Genomic DNA, 26,474 nt, shown 5'->3' with positions numbered 1-26,474 from the left:
GGAGACACTCTTTTAAAGACTCACCATATCTCCTACTCTACCATAGGCATCTTGAAAATGAGATTTAACATGCAGTCACTTCCTCTAATATTTTGCCAGTTTCATCCTTTGCACTGGAACTGGCCTCTCCAGTTCTGCTCTTCCAGTTCAGGTTTTGCACAAGTGGAAGTGAGAAAGGGCAGTGCAGCGTGAACCATCTCAGCAAGTGAATGCAGCTGAGGCAGAAACGTACTCTTGAAAATACTGAAGTGACTCAAAGTTTTAAAAAATATATATGTATTACGAGAGCCACAAAAAAGGTTACAGACAGAGCTCCACAAAGCCTGCACGGATACATTCCAACAATTCAAGGTGGCAGAACAGGTGAAATACAGACCATAAAAACGGTTTGACATTAACTTTCCAGACTGTCAGAGACAGAAAAGCTTGACCCCATCTTTCCCACACACACAAAAAAATATTGACTATTATATATATCTCTCTATATATCTCTAGTCTGGACCACAGATATAGTCCAAAGAAAACCACATTGCAATTTCCATATTAGGCTTGTAGGAGAGTAGGCATCATCTGAGGAACGTCCACTGTAAGGCCCGGGAGGGATCCTCGTGGGCCGAGTTGACACAACATCACGCTTGGTTAGAATTAGAACAGCAACACCCCACAGCTCATGTGCTGCACATGGCTACCAACACAGAGCTCTGTGCAACCCCCCGAGCTGGCTGAATCAAACTGAGTAAATACATTTGTTTTGCTTAATTAAAAAAAAAAAAAAAAGCAGATGTAAGATATTAGGGCATTTCCTGCTATCACCTTCCTTAAAAATTCAAGACTTGAAGACTTCTTTAATGTACTTGCTTACAGACATGTTTTGAGACTGTATTAATGATCTTCAGGAAAATATGCCACCCTGAGGCTTTTTCCCTTGTTCACTTCAGGTTATGTCTGCATCCAGTTTTGACATGAGGGCCAAATGCTGGTTGTCTGTCAGTGCAGTATTTGGCCCGGAGTTTCAAAGTCTTTGCTATTCAGACTTTCCTATGAGGTCAACAAACAAAGTAGTAAAAAAAGAAAATATTAAGGCTTCAAGTAAAAATATTTTCTCTCTCTCCCACCCATGTAGTAAGGTACATTTAATTCCATAATACTCAATCTATTATACAACTACAAATATAGAGATCCAACTTTTCAAGGCAGAAAAGTACTACAATGAAAACCTGGAGCCTAAGTGGGAGCATATGAACAGGGAACAAACGGATAATAAAATGCAATATGCAATGAAAACTGATGCATAAACTAAAAAAAACCCCTATTGCTCTTTTTTAAATAAGTAATACAATCCACAGCTACAAATAAGAACATGTTGAAAATATTTAAGACTTTTGAAACATGAAATAAGCATGACAAAAATAAAGAAGTTACTTTACAAAATGTGTTAACTCGTGCTGGATTTTCATGGCTGATCCCCACCTACTATAAATTAGCATCAATTAAATGAGCTTTCATGGAGCCACACCAATTTACACCAGCTGAAGATTTGGCCTGCAGTGTCTGTAAAAGCAGGGTATCTTGACAGAAGAACGTTACTGCTAAACTGTAAACTGCTTAAAGAACTATGCTTTAATATGGGCTGGATTCTGCTCAAAAATTAGATTTAATAAATAGGTTCCCAGTCCCACAACAGGAACTATGGAACAGACACTTACATTTATGAGAAAATAGCTGCAGGTTCAGTGCCTTGGATAGAAATGAAACTGGATTTGCTGCATGCAATCTCCTGTTAACAGTTCTGCTTAGATTATTCTTTCAGAAAATCCGAACCATTTACTCCAGGCTATGTGCACTGAATTAAATGCAAACCTCAAAAGGAAAAAAAACCAAAAAAAAACCCCAAACAAACAAACAAAAACTTTGGTACCATTGTAAACCTATGAAAAAGTTGAATGTCTCTCAACTGTGGGCAAAACTACTCACAAAATACATAATCCTTACTGCTGAACCTGTACTGACACAGTGCATCCTTTTATTCTCCCTTACCCCTTGTGAACTATGTCAAAATAACCCTGGATATTAGTGCTTTATACACACAATACTGTGTTTAGTCTTACTGAGAAATTCTCTCATGAACTAATGTAGTTAACTTCAAAGGCTCTTTGGCCCTTCAAGTTCCTCAGTAGCTTTTTCATTTATAAATGCAAGAGAAAGAACGATCAAAGTGGAGCATCACTGGGATGCAAATCTCAAATATTACATTGGTGCAAATTTTCAGCCTTGCTTGCATGAATTTCATGTACGTATTCAAAGATACATGATAAAATGTGCCCTTGTCTCACTCCCTAATCCCCTGTGTTTCCTACCGCCTCTTTTTCAGGGCTTAGCTATGGCATACATGATACTTTAAAAACAAGTAGTTTTGTGATACTCTATGCACCAGAGTGAATTCCAGTCCTTAAAGAAGTACTGCATCTTCCTGAGGAGTTAACATCAGGGTAGACTGCAGATTAATAACAGTTAAAGATGAAAGAAATCTGTAAGGCCATCTGGTCTACCCCTTGTCCTTACAGACTCAACTCTCACAGAAATGTTTTAATGACTTGTCCAAATACAGTGTGACTGTCCTAAACAGTTTGTCCAAAACTCTGCTTGGAAGACTATTCACTGCCCCTTCCTCTCCATCTGTTCTGCCCCATTCTAAATGCAGACCATTGATTACCAGTGACAACCCTTGGATTTACCTTTGGTTTTACAACTTTTAAGTAACATATTTTTAAAATTATGATACTCAATTTTCACTTCATTGCTTAGCCAGTGGCATGTTTTAGCCCTTTAAATCTTCTCATTAGCCAGCCCAGCCAGTTCTTTAATATATGTTGCTCCATCAGTACCTGATCCAGTTTGCCAGCATCCTTCTGGTACCATGGTGTCTCCAACTAAAGACAACGTTCTCTGTGCCAGTGAGCAAAGCTGCACAGCAAGACTATTGCTTCTCTGCTCTGCAATATCCTTACACCAGGCATTTAAAATGTCACCAAGGCAATAAAATGCACACTGATTTCTACTTCACTCTCTCAGAACTTTAGCCTATTGCAGATGCATTGCTTTCCACGTTTCTTCCTTCAGGCAACATAGAGCATTACACAGAGAGATGATTAACTTTCTTATGTTCTCTTCAACCTTTGTCTCCAAAAAATAATGTGATATACAAGGGACATAATAACCATGTATTGCAGCAGATGTCAAGATTCATCAAATCAAAATATAAATTTTAACCAGGCAAAATTAAGGTCAATATTTGCCTTCTGGAATAATTAACCTCAACATACATGAAAACAAGTAAGATATTATGAACACATTCTGAATTGCTACCAAATACCTGGAGAGCTTTCCATTATAGTCAAGGACTGAAAAGGATTTAACCCCTTGAAACGAATATCCTGAAAAATGATGGATTTAGATCTCTAATCAAAACTATTCACCAAGAGAACCAGGTGGAAAGTCGAGGTCTTGTATGCTGACTGTTCAATGATAAATAATAATTTTTAGTGACTTTGGCAACAGTCGTTCAGGATATTCTTAATTGCACACATGATCTAGTTATCATTGGTCCAGATCTCAGTACTTTTGACTTCTGAGGTGGTAACTGAATGGTAAGGAAAAGGAGATAAAGAATAGAGAAATAAAAATCCATTTGTCCCAAAATTAGTTTTTCCAGAGTCCTCATATTTTTGACAAAAGTAATGCACCCTTTTCTTGTTTTTTATGGTAAAGTTGTCTTTAAATCCAACAAAGTAAATGTAGTTTTCTGAAGACAGGAAAAAGAAACCTCAGAATGTTAAACAGATTTGATTGATATTCTTTTAAAAAGTTGTTCCCCTGGGGGAGGAAACCCAAATTTAAAATCCTTTGTCTAATAGTATTGAAGACCAGAGGGAATGTGCTAGTAATTAGGCAGACAGAAAATTTATATCCTTTAGATGCACGCTTGGCTCAGTTACACACACTGTAAATTCGACAGCTTATGATAACCTTGCTGCGGGATTACACTGACGGCACCAGGGCAAGGCAGTAAACTCTGTTATTGCCTAAATCCAACAGATAAGGAGGGTGCAGGGAAAGCAGCTGATGGCTGTTTAAAGTATGTTTCCATCTGAACATTTCCTTTCTTATCTGCTTGGTTTTGTTTCCGGGTCAGAGAAGCCTTTCAAACCCAGAGGGAGCAGGAGGTCAGAGTGGCAGATCCTCGCCGGTGTTGCGGTCCTTTTCCACGGAGACAAACACGCACACACACACACAACTTCACACACAGGGAGGCCAAGGACAGGCAGGGAGAAGCTGTTGCTATCCTTTCTCCTGCCCCCATCTGGGACCAGGGAGGCTTTTAAAGAAAACAAGGTGTCTGCAGCCCAAGTGGCCTTGCCTTGTTCCTTCCCAGGAGGAGGAACCTGAGCTGCAGCACCTGGGGGACAAGGAGAAGCTCCTGCCCAGCGCAGGAACCCTACTTTCCATGTCAACAGGAAAACAGCAGTTGGTCCTCTGGCTCCTGCCAGACACATTGCTGGCCAGAAGAACTGGGAAGGGGCATGGGAAAACTGACTGATCCCAGACTGACTGAACTGTTTCACAGCACAACTGGTACACAACAGAGTGGTCGGACAGACACGCGCACAATGGCTTTAGCGCTCTCTTGCAGGAAGGAATTCTGCTCGGTGGTGGTCTTAGGTCATAGCCAGCTCCTGCCTGTTGTTCAGGAAGAGTCTGATAGACTGTACAATTTTATTATTCCCTCAAGAATAAGGCTGCAGCTGGTTTTTGGCCAAAAGAGAAAGATGAAAACAGAACAAACCCAAAACAAGAAAAGGAGAGTGGCCGACTGCTGCTGCTCCTTCTTTGTTGTTATTTGAGTCTTCACAGTGCTCCTAGCTTCATGGCTGGCTGAGTGGATGGCTCTTTGTTTCTAATTCATTTTATTTTACACTGAAATTTCATAGGTTGTTCCACCAACTCCAGACACCTTCTTAACATTTGAGTGTCTAGCAGGGCTGACTGGCGTCCCCTGGGAACTTGATGTTGAACCCAACCTGGCTATTCCTTTTGGCTGTCCATTTATTTTACTGTGAGGTGTCTTCAACTGCATGTCATCCCTGGATCAAAAGAAATATCAAAAGATGTAATATTAGTGACAAAGTGTGATAGCAGAATGGCTTCATTCAGAATAAACAATTACCCCTGTCACCCTGAGTTCCCAGCATTGCAAAATATTCAAGCCTGCAAGCTGGTTGAAGCCAGTGCATTCCATGAAAAGCCACTGAAATGAGAGAATTAATTTGGCCATTAGGTTAGTGGACCATGCCTGAGTAATATTTTTTAATTTAATTACTTGCTTAAATGCTTTGTTGTTCCAAACTAATTGCATAGGCATTTGTAGGGTGCAGGAGAGTTTAACTGTTACCACTGCTCACCACTGACCTTAAGCCAAACTGTATTTTAAAATCAGAAATAAATTCTCAGAAAAAACATTTTCCAGTTAAATATCCAGGTACACAAAACTTTGTTGCTCATCTCTGAAACAACTTGTTTGCACTTAACTTCAGGAGATCTACAATAATGGTTCTCCCACATTTCAGTAAGTTTTCCAAAACTGTTGGATAACAGAAGAGAGAAACCTGGGACCTTAACCAGAGGCCAGCACAGCACAGGAAGTACCAGATACAAAGGAAACTTAGATATTTCTGAAGAGCAGCTCTCCAGGTCCCAGCTAAGCTGAAATACTGCATCCTCAACAGGATCATGATCTCTTCCGATTTTGCAAGCTCCATGGCTTCCAGAAGGAAACCAGAAGCACATGCAGAAGCTGCAGCTGAGCATCTTGCTCACGCAGCAGTTACTGAGGCTTTTGACACGGCAAATCCTTTTTCTCCATGCTTTCTCACAGAAAGGAAGGAAGCAGCAAGGCCTTAAGGTAATGTCATGAAGCTCTGTGCTTTTACCAGCAGGTCTGTACTATGGACACTCCACACTGCTAAACACAGAGCTGTCAATGCCAAGCACCAGGACTGGTCTCAGCCTGTTTCCCTCAGTGCAGGGGATGTTGCACAAGTAGGATCCCAGCTCTGCCTCTGTATCCACGCAATGTCTGGGTCAGCCTCCCTTCAGGCTGCAAAGTAGAACAGGTCCACCCTTTTGTGTGTAAGGGGAGGAATAATCTGCCTCACACCTTGGAAATAATTATGAATTTACAGCAAAACTGACCACCTGCAGTTCAAGGTACGGGAGAAGTGCAAACATTTTGTCATGATGAGGTTGCTGTGGGGGTGTGACAGAACTGAAGAGCACCCACAAACCTCCCACCGTCATGGCCCACAGCAAACATCTCATCAGGGTGTGCCTCCAGCGTAGCTCCAGCCCCAGCCCTTTCTCGCAAGCAGATTCCCACTGCTCTCAGCCCCTCAGGCAGTACATACCTCTGTGCTCCCACTGACTGCACCTCTGTAATTTCCACAGTGTTTACAAATGACACAGCCTTCGGGCCTCCGTAAGAGGGTGACCTAGGCATCCCTGTGGGGGACGATGGGACCTGGTGGCCTGGGGATTTGTAGGAGCCATTGCTCACCCTGCCCTGTAGTGCTTGATGGGACTGCACATTATTATTGGCTAAATCAGCTTGCAGAGAGGTTGTGGAAGTCCTTGGGGCTCTTGTCATTGCACTTGAGAGTGAAGACACTGAGGACTGCAGTATAGGGTTCCTTGTGCTAAAGCTGGTGGCAGCCATCAGATTGTCCCTGGATCCGTATCTCATGGCCATGCTGCGCGGGTCTTCCGAGAGCGTGCTCACTTGCTGAAGGCTGTAGGAGCTGGGCGTGTCATAGACACCTGAGTCTGCAAACACCGAGTCAGGGTGCGAGTGGAGGAGCTTCTCCCTCTCTTCCATCTCTTTCCTTTCCTGGATGGATGCCATAATTGTCTTGGAAAGGTTATCATAGCGCACCGGGGAGGGGTCTCGCTGGTGCGGGGCTGGGCTCCCCAGCACCGGGCTGAAGCTCTGCGGTGGCTGGCGCTGCAGCTCGCTGCCCCGGAGGTGGCACATTTTGGCTGACAAATATGGGGAGTGGTACCCGACAGAGCTGACTGCAGAATGGGCAATGCACTTCCTCCCCGAGGGAGACATGGGGTTCAGCAAACTGTCATACGAAAGACTCCCATTTCTGTTTGACAGGGAATTGGGAGAAAAGATGCTTTTGTAAGGGGTGGAAGCAGCCCCTTCAGACTTTATCGGATGAAGGGGCACTTTGTCTGTCCCTCTCCTGCCAGCAGATTTCAGGCTCAGGGATCGTGAATTGATGGCAAAGGAATCTATCTGGAGTGGGGAAGACTGATAGGTCTTGTGGAGGGAGCTCTTCCGATAGCTGGGGATGTCCAAGCTGGGTTCGGACTGGTAATCAAGGCTCCTGCCATCCTCTTCTATCAGAGCCCCTTGACTGTGTCCCTCCTGCAAGGTGATCTAAAACAGAGGTGAATATGAGAAACACAAGCCAGTGACACATAAGTGCAGGTTTTCTCTCTCAGTGAGTGCATGGGAAGGACAGAGATGAAGGTCTTCCCTCTGACTGTCAGCCCAGGTTCATTACAAAAAAATCTCCTGACTTCTGTTCAACATATAGATTAGCACCTTAGAAGCAAGGAGGAGTTATTCATAGTAAGTGCTAAATAATATTGACAGCAAAAAGTAAGTTAATACATGGACACTGAAAACACTGAATGAGACCCAAGCTGACACTCAAGTCTCAGTGAAGGTAAATCAGATTGTTATCTGATAATACTGCCCTTGGAAAAGCACTGCACTTCACGTTTTCTACAAATAGCTCTTGAGTTGAGGGATGTCTGGTCTTGTGTGCTGAGACAGAAATACTTTGAGCTTCATTTCAACATGCTGGGGACCAGCACACTCTTATCCACTCTACTCTGCACTATGAACATTCAGTAATTCTGAATTTCTGGTCATAGGTCTTCAAAATTAGGCACTTAACCTTAATTAAAGCAGAGAGGCTCCTTCCCACCATTTAAACAATGAAATGAAGCAATTTTCTCTTTTTTATTGCCTGTGTAGAAGAAAATGGCCACATCAGAAAAGGAAACAAAGCCCATAGTTTATTTATGTGCTTTGAAAACAGATAGGACTTCACTTTGCTTTACTCTGTGAAAATTGCTCAGAGTTCTGTTCACTTAAAATGCTATTCTGTGCTAATCAAATAGTTCTCGCTCTTACTTTTAAGGAAGAGTTTGCCATAATGCACAATAAATTGGCTACACTGGCTCTGCAAACAAAGAGTTATTACCAGTCACATATTAAATCAGAAATGCAGCTGGCATAGCTTGTTCTTTAGTTTCTTTTAAAGGAAAACTATTGAAAAAAAAAAAAAAACAAACAAAAACGGAATGACAAACCCCTGGTTTATTGTGGATGTTTTTAAAAAGCTTTTTCCTTTCAGCTAGAAGATAGAGAAATATGTAAAACAGCTCACTCTTTTAGAGCATGGTGCTAAATTTGGCCTTCTCTGGAAAAAAGAGACCAAGTGACAGCCTGTAATGGAGGATGAGAGCAATGACGTAGCTTTTAAGTATATTTGTGCTACTTATCCTTGTGTCCCAATGCCTCCTTCCTAGCAGCTTTCACTGCTCAAAAGCAGAATTACATTGACAGGCTGAAGAACTGATACAGAACAGACACCATGGCATTCCTTACACAGCCCAGTCTCTTTCCCTCTGTACCTCCTTAGACCTGGCAGACAAATCCATGCCCCTCTATCAGCTCACCACGTCAACCCCATTTTATGATACTCCCAGCTGACTACTACAGAGTTGTGACTACTATAAAACTGAACAAGTCCCCAGAGCTTGCACACCAGTCAGCAACAGCACTGTTTTGGGTTAGGATTGAAACAGCAACCCTCAGAGTGAAGGTGGTGTTCCGTGTTATCATTTCACAGCACTGCCCAGTCCCCTGGCCTAATCAGAACCTGCCCTGTATCTATATTGCATCTCTGGCTGTGCCCTGAATGAACACAACAAGCCTCCCTTCCTTGGCTCTCTGACTTTTGGCATTATGACTCAGAATGCTGTGGCTTCCACAGCTCAAAATTGGTAGATGATGCCTGTAAATAGAGTATTTTGAACTGGATGTCAAGCCATTTTTCATGTAATAAAATAAAAATGATAGGATATTAAACTTTCTGGATACAGTGAACATGCTGTTGTTCTTGTGTTCCCTTTCATAAGCCACTCGTTTCTTCATTAAGTGGACAAATCCAGAGAATAAGATTTACCATTACTGCAGCAAGACTAAAATTTAAACTTGGTCATAGCTGGAATTCCACTATCTATCACCATCTTTCTTTTCAAAATGAGAAGGATTCAGGAAAAGCTTTCCTCACCATTTAAGGAACATTCTGTCTTATTACAGTGTTGCTACATTCAATTGTTTTTATCTACCATATTCTCCTTTCCTTACTTCTTTCATAATACTCCTTCCTATCACCTCCTGCTTGTTATTCCAGGGGTGATACTGAAGGACCTGAAGAAATTAATTTTGAGAAAACTGCACTGTGTGTGGTATGTGTTTTTTAAGGATGTCTCCACTGGTGCATGAAGACTCGGATACATATTGCAAATATACAAGTTAGACCAGTAATTTTCCAAATACTGTTTTCAGGTCTTGGGGGCCAAGGAATATTTGCAATAAATCCATGAGAAATAAGTTTCATAACTTCTAAGCAAAAGAGAAAACAGTCAAAATTCCACAGCAAATCTGTCTAATTGTTTGGACCTCAGTTTTCTTGATAGGTGAAAATGATGCGAAGAGTTAGGAAGGTGTTTTTTTTCCATATAACCCAAATGCACTGAATAGGTGCCAAGGAAGGTCAAACATGAGGAGTCTTCTGTTAATTTTCACTAAAGTATCTCTTGGGATGCTTTAAAAGTTCTTCCCATGTTGCAGCTGACATCTTAAGGAATCAGTGAGTACACTGAGTGTTGGCTAAAGGGTCTGATCCAGAGAAGCACTCAGCATGCCCAGCTCCCTCTGAAGGGAATGTGAGCTGGCACCTCTGCCACGAGAAGCCAACGGGAGGTGACACTTCTCAGCATCCCAGGATCAGGCCGAGATACCAGAGCAGCGGCAGCGCACGCCTGGCAGCAGGAAAGACATGTCAGCAGGGGGAAGCTGTGAAATCAGACATGTTTCCATAAGGAGCACAGTGAAAATAGTATTCTGTCACACAACAGTGCCAAGCTTTGTTATTTACTTTTACACTCTGGCATTCAGTAGAGCCCTGCAGTGAATTCCTCCTCAGCTCCACACTGCCTGGTGTTAGTTGGGAGCAGAAACTCCCGGGCTCGCTCACCTGCTCGGCCGTGGCATGGTAGTGGACTTTGGGATTGTTGCTGAAAGCTGGTCGGTATTTGTACATGGCAGGAGTGGGAGGGCTGATTAGTTTGGGTGAGAGGCCACCTTCTGCAAAAGAGAAAAAAAAAAGTACTTTCTATTACAATGTGTGTGGACAGAAAGCTGCCAGCCATAATTTCCTGCCATCCATCATCCTCTGCAAATGGATCTGTTCTGGAAAGAATAGAACTTGCAGTACTTTTGTGTAGCATTCCACCAAAATCAATGGGGTCCCTGTGGCAGTAACAGCACATTGCTGCCAGATCAGCCATCTGCAGACAAGAAGAAACAAGACACAATATATTGAATGGGGTGACACGTTTTGATGAGTAGAAATTTTGCCTAATTTGAAATCCTAAATATTTGTGTTGGATTCAGCTACTAGTTCTGTCTGAATAAAAAGAGAGAATAAAAGTTTTTTTCACAGTATCAAAGCATAAAGTTCACATTCTTAAAAACGAAATAATTCAGTTTGCAATGCCTAAGAATTTTGTCCTAATATTTCTGATGCCTTAGATTCCTTAGACCATTTATAATTAAAAACTGATTTAAGAAGGAGATTAAAAGAGTTTATACATGCTGCAAAACTGACATGACAAATCAACCTAGGCTTGAATAAACTACTTCAAGCTGGCTTTTCTTTCCCTTTCCTCCTGTTAATTCCCCTAGTCTGGAAATCATATAAATAGAAAAAAATCCTTCACCCAGATCCCATGTTTTGAAATAATACAAGAAACATTTTAAAGAGGCTAAAATAATTTCTTATAAATAAAAATAAAACACTGATCATGCAACTATACCTTCACTGGTGCCCAGCTGCCCTTTTAGCTCAGAGTACTTGCTTGGATCTCCTTTGGGTGGGAGAGGTGGTTGCACATCCATACTCTTATCCTCCAGACCTTCCAGGCTGATTTTAGACTGAAAATGATCCAAAAAAATCAATCGTTACATGCAACTTGGTTAAATAACAGTGTGTGGCACAGTGCTGGATGTACCAGAGGACCAGAACTACCTATACCTATAATGACAAACAGGATTTAGCATGTATTGCGGGCAAGGACTGTCACATGTAAAATTAGCATTCTCATAACCACCCAGTAGAATTTTAAATGCACCATCCTGGTCTACTTGGCAGGCTAAGTACTAATCATGCTAATTAATATGTGGTAGAAGACAATAGTGCTTTCTAGCATTTTTCAGCAACTTTCCAGGTAGCTCTCAGCAAGTAACTATTGCAAAGGAAGTAACTATCCACAAAAATCTTGCAAGTTGGCTTCCTTTGAATCCACCACTTTTTATGGGACTAAACAAATTCTTCTCTATTAATCATGCCAGGACAAACTGAAAAGAGGAGAGAAGAGAACTCAGCTTCTGAGTCAATATTCCTTGTCCTGGACCACAAGCCTTCCTGCAGCCTGGAAGCTCAGAACATTCTTTGAAGTAGAACAACTGACCTGGTCTGGTGGTACAAGGGTTCATTAAAATTAATTTGAACACCAAGAGATGACAGCTCTTGGGACAGAAAATAACTACTGCAAAGAACAATCAACTTTTCCAAAAGAAGCCCAGAGGGATTCCATGCTAGAGCTGCCTGTTGTTGGATAAAAAGCTGCTGTTACTGAACCTGCAATGGAGGATGAAGTGTATGACAGAGGATGAAGTATATGACAAGGACTCAAACTCTAGTTTCTGCATTATCTCAAACAGATTTGTCAATGACAGACTCATTCCCAGGCTTGATAATGCTCAATCCATGCCCTTCAAAAGCAGAGCTTGGAGATCTCCTTACCTTGCTCCGGTTGAGGTTGGCCTGGATGCCGTTGTCACTGATTTTCACTGTGATCTGTCGCTCAGACAAATCCGGTCTCAGGAAAGGAGGCTTCACACTCACAGCTTGCTTTTTCTTGGGCTCAACCACGTACCTGATTAATTGTGCAACAGTTGTCATTAAAATAAACAGTAACCTAAGAACAAGGACTGAAAATCTTCCCACTTCCAGGTTATTGTTTGTTTAAGAATGTGTCAGAATGTAGGTAAGAACCTCCATTTATTTCAATGTACGTAATAATTAAGCAGCAATTTAAAAAGAATTAGCGAGCAAAAGGAGAGGATGCATTAAAAATCAGCAATTTTTGAAGCACTAATGGACAAAAGGACAAAGAGAGCAAGAGAGGCCTGCCACCAACAGAAGTGACTGACTACATCATCCCAGTTAACCTGAAACAGCTGCCCTGTGGTGGGAGTCAGTGACTGGGGGACAAGACCCAGCATGAGGAGTTACCATGGAGAAGATGATGTGCTGCCAGTTCTAACTTACCACATGGTAACTTGTTTCTGTAGCATGTTTAGTGTTCAAATAAATGGAAGTAAAAGAGACTGCCAAGTCTATAGAAAGCAAAAAATCTAAGAGGAAATGGCTGACTTTAGATATCTAATTTCCCTCCAGTGGAATAGAATTCTCTAAGTGCAATTGGCCAGTGACTGTATTATGCCTAAGTATCAATACACACACCAGCTTTCTCTGTTTTATGTAGTGACTGGGATATTCTAGTAGTGATGGCTCAGAGACCTTCAATACACAGAACAATGTGAACGGGCCTTCACAAAATACAAATGTTCTGCTTGTTATAATTCTGTGAATAGCCATGATGATGGCACTCACAACTCCTCTCTTAACACACGTATCTTACAGCGTTTAATACCCAGCTCTTCTCATCCACCTTGACCTGATTTTCATGTTTTGGAAGGTTTGAGAAGCAGCTACTCCAATGTCTTTAACACATGTAACAGTCCTTTAGGACTAATTTGTTGTATAATAAAGGGGAAAAGAAGGCAGATGAGAGTGTCAGGGTCTGGAATTGTTCAATACCCTAAAAAGGCTCAAATAAGTCTTGTAGTATGATTATGAACATGTTTGCAGGCTGGACAGCTCAGCACCTGGAATTATTTATAGTCCATCTGATCTACTGCATTAAGATCCTGATTTCAAAATGTGAAACAATAAATCCATTTCCCCAAAAATAGAAAGCCATAAATAAAATCTCAAGTTCCGTGATATAGATCTCTTTGATAATCTGTTTTATGATAATGAAAGTGCCAGTGAGATTGAAAACCACAGCAGCCTTAAATTATATTTAAATCTTAAGGAGAAAGGCTGATTTTAGCTTGCTTCCTTTTCCCCAGCAGACTGGACATTGCCTGTACAGTGTAAGAAGTAGTGTGGGCAATATGATAACGTATGGATATTTACCTTGTTACTGAAATCCACTGGATAAACAAGCTGGTGAAGACAAGGGTGTAAGCTCAACATTATTTGACAAGCTTATTCCAAAAATACTTCTGGGACAAGGGTGGTGAATTACAAGTTACAGCCATGCAACAGAGAAGCAGCTATCACAGAGGATATCAGCCTTCAGGAGTGTTTTTACTTGGCTTTCCTCTTATTCCATCAATGATCCTTGGCTTGTGAGCCCAGCCAAGCATATTTCTTTCCCTGTCCCATCAGGGACTCTTGCTCCCTCATTCCCAGCTGAGAGCATTTCTCTTACCTGGGAGCCAAGGGGCTGCAGAGCACATGTTCCACGTTTCCACAGCATCCACGGGTAAAAGGATTCACTCCCCCACGGAATTTCCCTGTCACCTGGAAACGTGTTCAGGACAGTGCTCAAACCTCTGGTTATATAAAAGTCATCATCTAAGCCTCAGAAAATCAAGAACAAGTCTGACCCTTCTGTCCTTCCCAAAGAGATCGTTTTTCTTTGAATACTGCACTTTTTCTCTCCGGCTCTAATACGCCACCTCTGTCAGCTAATTCCATCAAGGAGGCACTCAACTCAAGATCCTTCCCAAAAGGACACTGCTGAATGTGACTGGGTTTCAAAGTGATGTGTTCACCTCTCCATGCTGCTCCTGCACTGCATTTGTGTCTGCTCCCAGACAGACATCCTGTTTTAGTCTCTTTCCTTCCCATTACTTCCCCTCCCCTGCTTTGGCGAGTCCCCTCCAAACCAACAGAAAAGTCAAATCAACATTCCCAAATGCTGGATGAGAGCAATGTTTCCTCTCTCTCCTGAGCAGCAATCAGTACAAACCACTGCCTTATGTGGGAGGGTGCCAGGAACTCCCTGGTGATTACAATGTTTGCTTGTAAATGAGCAGGTTTAATAAAAGCCAAGCCTCATTAGACTGGCGGGATCCATTCAAGGCTTCATAAGCATTATAAAGAGTTTGTACTCTACAGGCAGATACTCGAAAGTCACCATATGGGGATAAATACCAATAAAGCCAGGGAGATTAATAGTGGTTGCCATTAAAAGCATTACTGTTGTTGTTTGCAAGTAAAGCATTTTAATCAGCTCATAGTTCTGATCTAGCAACAAGCTTACAGAGTACCAGAAATACTTTAATAACTTGCACATAAAATAACAAAGGTCAAATAATTCTGCAATATATTATGCTGTCTTGTTGATATAACATAAAGCTCTTTAAGAGGCCAAGAGAGGCTGGAAGTTCTGAGATTTGGAAGAGCAACCTTTTGATGAAAACACGGGCCTGGGACATTTGGCACATCTGCATTCAATCCTAGGCTTACGCCGACTTGTGCCAGATGCTGGCAAAGCATTTCATATTTCTGTGCCCATTTTCTCAAACACAGTATGAAAATAAAATTTCTCCAAATCACAGATTACAGTATTAATTATATCAGTTTGGTTTCTAAAGTAGTTAGAATAACACTGCTAGAAAGCAGTCTAAGAAGGAAGGGTATTTATTTACTCTATTCAGAAACTAAAAATACCAGGATATGAACAGATGTTGTGTTCTGGGTTATTTTGATTCCATAAAAGAATTTCAGAGGCATTCAGAAATATCTAAACCGAGCCACTATGTACTTTTCAATCATAGTCTGCCTACTATGAATGCTCAGAACTTACAAACTTCAGAATTAATAAATACCAAAAATTTACAGTAAAAACCCAAAAATGTCTGTACCACTGGTTTATAAAATGTACTGGGAAAAGAGGACACGATAAGCTGAGCATATTGCAACTGGAAAGCTGACAGTAGATAACTACCAGTGTGAGAAAAGAGAATCAACACTGAGACTGCAGGAGAAAAGCGAATGTTTTAGAACAGTGGCAAAGCCAGGAGCTGATCTCATATCCATCTCTCCTGCTCTAATTACTTAGATATGCTTCCTCTAAAAGGACCTCAGGGCCAGGAACATCCATCCTTCAGTTACAGATAACCCCTACATATGACTAAGCAGAAATTATGACCAGATTATATTGAATTTTCAAAATGGCATGGGAAGATGTAATAAATCTCAAGTGGTTTGGTAGCTCAGGAAACCAAACCAATCTAGGATACATTTTCCAAAGATTATTTCAATCACAGAAAAATCTTCAACCTTTCTAAATTCTAGTGCAGCCACAAACACATGAAGTTAAATTTCACATTTTTTAAAGTTAAAATTTTCCTTCTTCTTCAGCCTAAAATTTTCATGGAGAGTTTATACCACTGCACAAAGACAAGCCTAAGGCAAATAACGATTTGTGCTATGAGACCAAAATGCCCTGTGTTTCATGCTGCTATTGTTAGCACTATCAAATCTAATACTTGGCCAAAATTAATTTTAAAATGAAGAGCAGATGATTCTGAGCAGGACAGAGAAAAGCATTTGAGGATGACAGCTATGGAAGCTTGCTTTGTTCAAAGACCATGTTAGGCAACTGTTCAGGATGACTTCAGATTCCTTGCTTATGTAAACCTCCCACACTCTTCTGGGTAGGAGTTTTTATTGTCTCTTGTGGGATGGAGACAATGTCATCTCAGTTTGCGAAGGTCTGGCCTCAGACAGATGTTTTCATCGCTCACAGCCTGCCCAGGAGCCAGACAGCTCCACAGCATGGAGCCATCAGCCTCCAGGACAGCCAAAACAGCTCAGTGGGAGCTGCAGAGCACCCACGGGGGCAAGGGCAGCAAAAACCCATCTGAAAAAAACCCAAACCACAAGGGAAAAGAAGTATGGTGGGGAAAATGTGACAAAGGCTCAGATGTGAGAGGCACTTTGGAGCTGGAGCTGTGGAAATGTAAAGCAATGGAATGCACAGAGTTCATGAGCCTTGGGATGAGGGCTGAGACAAATGCCAACCTGCAAATTGTCCTTGGGGTGGCAGGGGCCTGTTATTGATCCCATCACATCGATCTCTATCAGCCACACCAGGCCATTAACGTGCACATGAATGCAGGTGGGCATCAACCACAGGGACTGTGGGTCATGGACATTTCAATAACTGCAGGGGAACTGGAGTTTTACAGGCTTTTTGGCACAAGATGTCATTGCTGGCACTTGGTTTGGAGAAGCTAAGCAAACTGGGTCCAACAGCACTCTGTGTGTGTGTATGAGTTCACATGCATGGGAACAAGAGAGAGACACAAAGAGAGACAAAGAGCTAACTCAGACCCTATTATGGGCAGTGAGGGCTTGCTGGGGGAGTTCAAAATACCAGGAGAGAGGGCAAATGATTGAATATTTTCCTTTCATTCTTTCACTCAATCTTATGAATTGTTCAGTCTGACTCAAAGTTTGAAGTTCTGGGGTTGATGGTGCTTACCACATAAAACCTATTTCAAGGCCATGAGTAGTTTTTAAATAATAAATAAGCATGGGGTGATGATCTGTGGCTAAAAAAGGGAAACCTTTGCCTTCAGTGCATTAAAAAAAAATCTGAAAATAAAAAACCAGGCAACCTTCCTAGATCTTCACAAAAGCTCCAATAAGAGCATTACTGGTAAGATTTGGACCATCTTTAACTTTACCCAAGCTAACTTGCTGCTTTTCCTTCCCACCTCAGCACCTTTTTAGCCACAAACATGGAGAAAGGATTGCTTCTTACCTGTTCATTCGTTGTGCGCCCTCGGGCCACTAGAACAATATGGAAGCCAGTGAGCCCAATGACTGGGATAAAGAATAACCCAGCCACACACATGACAGCCATTCTGTGTCCAGGAGTTAAAGAAACTGGGATGAGTGAAGGGAAAAAAGAATCTGTGAAAGACAGGGAGAGGAAAAGGAGAAAAAAAAAACAACAACAGGGGAATGTCACAGTGTCATAGAATGGTTTGGGTTGGAAGGGATCTTAAAGATCACCTAGTTCCAACTCCCCTGTTGTTGTCAGGACACATTTCACTATCCAAGGCTGCTCCAAGCCCTGTCCAACCTGGCCTTGGACACTTCCAGGGATCCAGGGGCAGCCACAGCTTCTCTGGGCAACCTGTGCCAGGGCCTCATAGTGAAGAATTTCATGCTAGTATCTCATCTAAACCTGCCCTCTTTCAGTTTGACACTGTTCCCCCTCATTCTTTCACTCCAGACCCTTGTCCAAAGTCCCTCTCCAGCTCCCCTGGAGCCCCTTTAGGCACTGGAAAGGGCTCTAAGGTCTCCCTACAACCTCCTCTTCTCCAGACTGAACAACATCAACTCTCCCAGCCTGTCTCCAGAGCAGAGGGACTTGAGCTCTCTGAGCATCTCTGTGGCCTCCTCTGGACTTGCTCCAGCAGCTCCACATCTTTCTGATGTTAATACAGCACTCCAGGTGGGGTCTCATGAGTGCAGAGTAGTGTTCCTCACCTTTAGCAAGATCTAACTAAATTTCATCTCAAAGTTAAGTCCATGTGCTCCTAGTGTGGGTCCTCACCCTTGAGGTGGTTAGCAAGTAATGTGAACTCAGTGACTCTGGCTCTACCTTTCTATTGTAAAGAATATTCTTCACTAACCTATCAAGAGCAGTATCATCCCTCAGAGCGAGTAGTTCATGTGTTACACCTGCATGGATTGGGCTAATTCCAGATCATACCCTGCTCCAAAGCACAGCAACAGAGTTTTAAATACAGCAAACAGCAGTTGAGAGCTACACCTAGTTGTAAGTAAAATTCAGGGAGGCAGCTCATCCTTCTGCTGGGGTGTCATGACAAAGATTGAGAAAGACAAAGGGTCACCTACAGTTTCTGGAGCAATCCATGCTCACACAGGTACAATGGGAACAGAGGAAAACCTGCACTGAGCATTTACAGGAGGAGAGCAGTGGGGGATCAGGAGAGGCTCCACCTCCTCCCGGAGGACAAATATTCAGATTCATTTTTTCCTCAGCCAGCTTGAGTCTGGAAAGACCAAAAGGAAGGATACGTAATGGTGGTGTGAGCTGCTCCCAGCTTTTCCATGTGGTTCAGTACGAAGATGAGCCCAAAGGTGAACACTCCGACCATGTGCGTACTTAAGGACAGCAAGAAGAGAAAAAAATAGCGGTAGTTCCTCCGTCCTATGCAATTGTTGACCCATGGGCAGTGATGGTCAAAATCCTTGTAAAGAAAGGGAGAGATAGGGAAAAATATCCAAACAGTGAAAGAAAATACATTGCCTTAGAGATGAATCTGAACCACTGTCATGTGAAATTACATCAGACGACTTCTGCAGCTTTACAAATTGCTTGACTGTCTTTTATAAGACTTTTTAGGACGAAGTTGTTTCTCTATCCATGAATGGAGAGGTACTTGAGTGTTTATAGGGTTTGAAGAGAGGATATATCAAATATAAAGGACAGGCTATTTATCTGCTAGCAGCAGAAGCCCTAATATTTTATCATCCTTAGCATGAGTCAATTGCAATGAAGTTATTATAACATAGAATGCTTTGAAGATGCAATAGTGCTGCAGAATGCCCTGTCCCACATTTCAGTATTTATACATCACTGAATGAGTCCACTTTGAACAATGGACATCACAAAAGTGTCTTTTTACCAAGCAGTTCACAAAGAAAAAGAACAGTTGGATCAGACAGAGGCAAAATTATGCACAGGTTCATTAAGTTATGAATCCAAATCTAACAATTTGTCTCAGTCACAAGCACAAAGTCCCTCACAAAGGCAGAGCCCTTTTAACAGGAGATTTAATAATGAGGGCAAGGCACAGACACCCTCCAAGTGCCTTTGCACAGTTTTGTAAGCATGTAAAACCACTGTCTCCAATGGGATTATTCCTGACATGAAGACAAGATCAGGTGCAAGAAATAAACCCTTCTTACCTCTGTGCTCTTCAGAGCAGATATTACACATTCATTGCACCCACTAATGAACTGTTTATTCTTCGTTTTGTGGCAATGCTGTTTTTAAGCACTGCCCAATGACGACACAGAGGGTTTTGTATTTCTAAGTTTTGCACAATGCATTTACCAAAAATTTACAAAATACAGAAAAATTGATTAGAGCTTTCTCAAAGCACGTTAGAAAATGACAGGGGCAACTTAAATATTAAGATAATTTCAGGTTATATCTGAAATGCAGGCATAACATCTGTCTGTTATGCAAATCTGGCTGTATGCCCAAAATACCTATGGATTATCAAACTATGTAAGAGCTCACTGCAAACATTTCAATTAAGAAAACAAAAATATGACTATTTTTGTCACAGATTCATTTTTGTGTCCCTCTGGTAACAGCATGCTTTAAGTTTTAATTTGTTTTATTTCTGCAAGTGTTGTCTGTTTTTGCTGTTTATTCATTTTTATCAAATTGGTTCAGGAGTCTTATATTTGGGAAACTAATTTTTATTGTACATTCTGGACTGACAGTGAAACATATGAACTACAACCCTGAATGGATCCTACATGGAAAGCCAGCAGAGTCACTCCTGTTAACTGTCTCAAAGCTCTTCTAGAATATGACAGTTGAGTGGGAAATAAGCATCACAAGAATCAATAAAACATGTTTAAGGCCATGATTTATTGATTCAGGAGTCATTAATACTTTTTGCCTAGATTCCTCCACAGCAGTAATAATTTAATGGCAAGCAGAGCTCTTTACTTGTGCACCAGAATAGTAGGGAACATTCAACTTACTTGACTATCAATAGAACTTGTGGAGAGCTAGCCAGAGTCACCTTGCCTTCTGCTATTTTATGGAGGTTCCTTTTGGATTCCCTCCCATTCTCATTTCTGCTGCAGAACTGACTCCCATGGAGGCCTTACATCAGCATGAAACTTCAAGTGTTTATATCACTGAGTTTTGAGCAATCTTTTTCTGAGAAAACTTCATTTCCTGAAAATGAATTTTTATACTAAGCCACTGGGGAAGGAGGAAGAAAGAAATTCCATGGGACAACTGAGAATTTACCATTATCTAAACAATCCTCAAAACACAGAATTAGTGAAAACATTTATGTTTTAAAACTAGTAATGTACAATTCAGGTTTTCTACCAAAAATCTACCTCTGTGCAACAATTCACAGCAGTCTAAACAAACTGTGTGTCACAACTTATAAATAGCTGTGGCTACTTCCCTCTACCCAGGGACCTTGGCAGCCCCTCACTCTCAGGCTTCTAAAATCCCACATCCTTCTAAAGCCTTCCAAAACAGGGCAGCCTCGTCCTATTTATCAATGGTTACTAGGCACAGCACTGCTTCCAGATAATTATAACTTAGTTCTATGACTGACACAAGATAAATCCAGGCAGCCTTTCTCTCACTTGTAACTGTGCTGCTCTCTTTGGGACTATTCCCTTGCTCATGGCAAAGAGGATTAGGACAAAGGTAGTGTATACAGCATTCCAGCTGACTCTGGTATTTTTTCCCCTTCTGATTAGTAATTGCTTTCATTTTAATGGCACAGCTGAATATATGTTAGACATATTAAGATTTCATCTTTCTGTTGAAAAGAAAATAGACCTTGCAGCAAAAATGATCTTTTAGAAGTAGAATTTTTAGCTCAGCAATAAAAAGTCCCCTGGCAATACACTGCTGTGAATACAGTGCTGTGTACCTACATGTCTGAGAGACGCTTATAGCCCAGAAGCACATCTTACTGTTTAGGGGTTATTTTTTTAAAATCCTGTGTGACTCACCAAGACCCTAAGGGCAACAAGAATCAAGAAAGCCCCCTAATTCAGAGCAATCAACATTAGAAACATGAATGAGTTCATGCTGTGAGCTGGGGTGTTGAAAAACACATGGGCTCCTTCCATTGACTGGAGAACATTTGCTGAGCTCCAAGTTTTGCTCTCCTGAACTCACACACCATTGCGCTTCTCTGCTTGTCCACTAATGTAGGCACCAGTTTGCTCCAAATTAAATGATGAACCTTAAGCTCACACATGCCAAGTTAAAATGGTTCACCCTGAATTTCTTGCTCTCTTGAACTCTGCACCAACGCTCCCATTCACCCTTTTTTTATATTCACAATCCCTTAGCTACTTTACCTCCACGCAGTTGTCGCAGACGCTGCAGTGGGAGCAGCGGGGCGGGCGGTAGAAGTGGCAGGTGGCGCACCACTTCATCCGTACTTGGATTCCTTTGATCTCCACGTTCTTGTACAGCGGCGCGCGGAAGTCGTCGTCCTTATCCTCATCTTCGTCTGCTGCTCAACGCGAAACTGAGAGTTAGCGCAGGTAGCAGAGGGCAAGGAGAAAAGAGCTAATCCTGTCAGTACCTGGACACAGGGCCACTGCACAGTCCCCTTACTGGGGACAATGCAAAGGACAGATGGTTTATCACTTCTGTCCTGTTTAAGAAAAGAGCCCATTTAACAATAAATGCACAAAAATCCCCCAGACTACAAGAGACAAATATATACTGGGAAGAAAAAATATTACTCTAGATTCCTGTGATCTTTGTTTCCTCCTGACAGAAAATCTAAGAAGTTCACATCTATTTAACACCTGGTTAAACATTATAGTGCAGCTGGCATTGGTTGACTGGCTCCAAATTAGGTGGAATTTGATAATGTCGTCCCAGAGGAGCATCAATTACTGTCACGCAGTTCTATATTAAATCTTCTCTAGATGTGCTATCATGATCCAATTTCCATTGACTTCAGAGGGAATTTCTCCCTTCACCTAGATGAGCTTGGAATCTGGCTCAGCTACAGTATTTATCTGCAAGAGTATTCTCTGGATTAACATTTGTGCGTGGAAGCAGAGTGCTGTACTGGCACAATTCCCTATAATTTTCCTTCATAACTAGTCAGTGGGACTCTTAGAGAGAGCCAGACTCTAAATCCCTTAGGCACTTCTATAAATACAGTCAGTAGGTTCTCCAATACCATTATAAACCTGCCCAAGCTGTGTAATACATGTGGGCAGATGAAAACAAGACACCAGAACAGTCAAACCATTTAAGCTTTTATAAAAAATCTGACTATGCTGACATTATATATACCTACATGCATTTGAACATGTTCCTTTTGCACAATTCAGAGAGTTTCTACAAAACAGATCCACATCAAAAATACTGAAACCCAATTGTAGTTGGTATAATTAGCCAGCAAAAAACATTGCCAGTCTCAGCCCAGACTGTAAATCAGATTTCTCAAGGCAGCCCAATTTCAGTTACTTGATACTTCCTTTCCTACTCATTCATTCTGGTGTATTACCAGAAATTCACTCACAGAGCCAATACTGATTCATACCAGAAAGATTCAGAGATCCAACAAATTAAAAAAAAAAAAGTTAAAAATGAGTAACAGAGCTGGGAGTTTGATGAAGCTTCTCTTCAACAAGCTGGGTTTCTGCAGCCCAACTTTTATCATTTCCCCCCATAGGCCAAGTTCTATCTGCCAGACCTATAAGGTCATATAATATAGCTAGTAATGTGCTTATTTCTAGTTTCCTGAGCAGAAGAATACATTGACAAAGGAATGTATCTTGCTACACAGATTCTCATACACTGATCCACTGACATGGAGCAGCCAAGTCTCCTATTTTCCTAACAGATTTTTGGTTGCTTCCTTACAGGAATTGTGTGATTTCATTACAGTCTCAGCTTTTGTCCTGCTTATTTGTTGTTTTGGTTTTGAAGTAAATTCCTAACAATCAGAAATGTGCTAAGAAGCTTGAAAACCAAGAAGACTAAACCTAATTTCAACAGCAGAAAGCAAATAGAGTGATTGTGTATTCGTTTTAAGTCACTCCTACAATTCCTGAACTCCTTGTGCTGGCAGCTCTGCGGGTGGCGTGGGGTGGTGATAAGCTTTTTTGCACATGCACACTTGTGATCTGAAATAACATCTGCTCCTCTTTCCTCTCAGTACTGGTATTTATAGTCTTTTCCATCTTTTCCCTTATCAGTTTTCTTCCTTCACACATCTAAACTCCTGCTCCATTACCTTCTCCTAGGAAGAATGCCATGTCTTTTCTCTCCCCTTGCTCCCAGCATCTTCCTGATAAAGCACAGGCACAGAGATGCAAAGCCAAGGCCACAAATAAAGTGAGAGACAGTAGAGGAGTGAACTTTAGGAGCTCCTCCTCTTCCTGCTTTCCTCCTGACTCCCTTGTGTAAAGGGAGATGGGATGGGAGGGAAGGTGATGAGAAAGCTTCTGTTTGATCTCCTCATGTGTTTCTTCATTAAATGTGTAGTCCAAAATGAAGAACTTGTTTGCAGAAAGAAGTTAGAGAAGCCCAGAGGAAGGTATGAACTGACAATACACTCCGCACTGATCACTCCCAGGGCCTGGTGATGTCCAGCTCTGCTCTGAGGGAACTGCCCTGCACAAACACACTGGATTCTCAGACTGATAATGTTTAAGGTTTGATTAACCACTACTATCTCTGCTGAGATAAAGAAACTAACAAGTCCAAGAAACTCCTTAAAACTTCACCTGCAAAAGTTCTTTTGAAAGTCACTAGCATTTGTAGCTTTAAGCACCTATACACTGTATCGTTGATCTTACACAAGTGACTGAATCTTGCCTCTGCCTTAAATTGCCTTTACACACAGTAATTTCCTTAATTGGAATGCTGCAACACTTAATCAGGCGTTCAGAAACTTCAGCGGAGAGGAATGGCAGAGAGATGCTCATCATTAGACCACACTACCTGGAGAAACCTGGCTTTGCTATTCAGGGAAACCAGCAGGACTGGTACCTTTCTCTTGTCAGGTAGCAATTCAAAATAGACACTGAACGTGGTGAACAGAGGTGAAGCACAGCTTGCAGACAGCACAGATCCATTGGTTTAGACAGACTGCCTAGAGCAGTCTCTGCTGCAAACTGCATGTGAATAATTATTGGAAGACAGATAAAATGAGGTGATAATTCTCTCATTAGGATGTGTTAAAAGAGATAGCTGCACTGTGGTTCCCATTACAAAAGCTGAGTGATCTCTATCCTATTTAATCAGCTGTGAATCAGTACTAATTTAAGCAGGAATATATTTCTAAATGTATACATTTTTAGACACTCTAAGGCAAGCCTTAATCATTATCTGTTCTCGTGTTCAATGCCTCTGCATTTCTTTTAAGGTATTCTGGAAGGACTGCTTTGATGAAACTTGCAGGAAGTTTAGCCTCTCCCCTCTGGCATGCTCTGCTACCTATTGTGAAGACAGTGACTTAAATCCAGTGTGCCAGCATGACACAGGGGACAGCAATCAAAATCACATCACTCAAGGGAGCTATCCAAGGAGAACCGTTCTACACAACCCTGTGCCCTCAAGTGCCAGTCTGAGCAAGTGCAAGGACACCCAGGAGCTCAGAAGGGAGCTGGAGGGTACCCAGCATTTCACTGCCATCCCATTCTGACAGTCAAATACACTAAATAAATAAATAAAGTCTACAAGATTAATCAGCAACTTGTGTGTTTGGATACCTGGCAGTTCTTTTGGCTTGGATTTTCAAATAGGTGCCCCCCCCTCCCCTGCAACAGTCCCATTTCTGTTACCTCGTGGGAAAACTCCAGGGTCCATGAAAGTTGCCATGCTGAAGTTTGCCAGCACAAACAAGAAAACGAGTCCATTGTACACTGGGATTGCTGGGGAGATGGCTTTTGTCAACCAGGGGCACCTGTGGAGAAGAGAAGTTATGGGTAAGGGCTCCTTCAGCTGTAACACATAGGTTCGTCCCATTCACTGCCATCACACAGAGAAGTACTCTGGGCCACCCCAGCCATGCAGCAAGGCTGAACTTGCAATGCAACAGAAATTTCCACCGAGCCAGTTTCAGTGATACTGCAACACCCTCTGTAAAGCTGCTTTGTTCTGGAGCACAGAAAGCCCCGATTGTTCACAGGGCTTTGCCACCCTATTGCCTTATCTGCAACCTGGCATTTTACTACTCTGTAGCAGCTTCATCCCATTGTTGCAATTCTTTTACCTTCTCTATTGCCTTTTTGCAGCTGGGGTTATTTTCAATTTTCCCTGGTGTAAAGCACAATAAGATTCAAACCATTGATCTCCAAAGCAGGGGCAAAGAGAATCACATTTGCTTCTCACTAAGCTTCCATGGTTTTAAACACTCAGAACCAACACTACAAAACCTCTCCTTGGAGGAAAGTTTTGTCAGACCAAGCATGGCCTTTGCAGGTGTCAGCAGAAAATGCAGTATCAAAAAGAAAGCAGATGGCATATGCCATGTGAATAATGTTCAGAAACACCAGAAAGACTTGTTGCTTACCCAGTGAGTGGAACTGAGAGGAATTGAAGATAAAAGTAAAGGAGAACAAGTAGGAGACTTTGGAAAAAGGATGGGCAAATGCCTGTTAATTAGAGGAAAATTGTTCAAACTGCAAAGAACACTTCCCACCAGCAGAGAAGGGCAGGATGAGGCAGAAAAGAGCCTGCCTTACAGGCAGCTTCACCAAATAAAAAGCAGTGTGCATTCACTCAGCCATTCACAACCTCTGAACACCCCACCAAATGCATTTCTCATGTCTGCAGGAGGAGGTTTGCTGTTACAGGGCCACTGAGGAGAAAAATCTGATCAATCTCATGATACTTGCAAATATAAATAAGGAAGAATATGGGTTGAAGTATGTAATTGAAAAAAAAGACCCCTCACTGAGTTGCTCCTTAGATTCCCACTTGTCTTGACAGCCAAGGACTCTTCCAAGGCTGCTGAGCAGGCAGACATTCAGCTATGCCTGCTGCCATTAGCATAAATCTCACACTGGCCCATGTACTCTGGGATTTTGCCTGCATTACATCTACAGTTGGATCTGATTGTCTGCCAGGCTGAAGCCTGTGCAAACAAGGAGAAAACAACAAGCAAGCAGCCC

General features: G+C 41.9%; 1 protein-coding gene across 2 annotated transcripts in view; it reads right to left on the bottom strand.

The window, feature by feature from the left end:
- Nucleotides 1-259: 259 nt before the first annotated feature.
- The window catches only part of ZDHHC8 (zDHHC palmitoyltransferase 8), a 109,742-nt gene continuing 83,527 nt past the window's right edge, over nt 260-26,474 (bottom strand). Inside the window, exons 2-11 of one of the 2 annotated variants that reach the window (XM_030286006.4) lie at nt 25,143-25,264; nt 21,687-21,844; nt 18,624-18,796; nt 17,335-17,437; nt 13,987-14,078; nt 12,228-12,360; nt 11,239-11,356; nt 10,398-10,507; nt 6,462-7,498; nt 260-5,141 (exon numbers count right to left, since the gene is read on the bottom strand). In XM_030286006.4, coding sequence (XP_030141866.1) covers nt 4,970-5,141; nt 6,462-7,498; nt 10,398-10,507; nt 11,239-11,356; nt 12,228-12,360; nt 13,987-14,078; nt 17,335-17,437; nt 18,624-18,796; nt 21,687-21,844; nt 25,143-25,264 — 2,218 coding nt within the window. In that variant the 3' untranslated portion in view covers nt 260-4,969. The remainder of the gene's footprint in view (nt 5,142-6,461; nt 7,499-10,397; nt 10,508-11,238; nt 11,357-12,227; nt 12,361-13,986; nt 14,079-17,334; nt 17,438-18,623; nt 18,797-21,686; nt 21,845-25,142; nt 25,265-26,474) is intronic. The other variant, XM_072936350.1, reaches the window with a different exon arrangement.

Source organism: Taeniopygia guttata, chromosome 15, assembly GCF_048771995.1.
Source record: "Taeniopygia guttata chromosome 15, bTaeGut7.mat, whole genome shotgun sequence".
In the NCBI taxonomy this organism is placed as follows: Eukaryota; Metazoa; Chordata; class Aves; order Passeriformes; family Estrildidae; genus Taeniopygia; species Taeniopygia guttata.
This window is presented reverse-complemented; position numbering and strand designations above follow the sequence as displayed.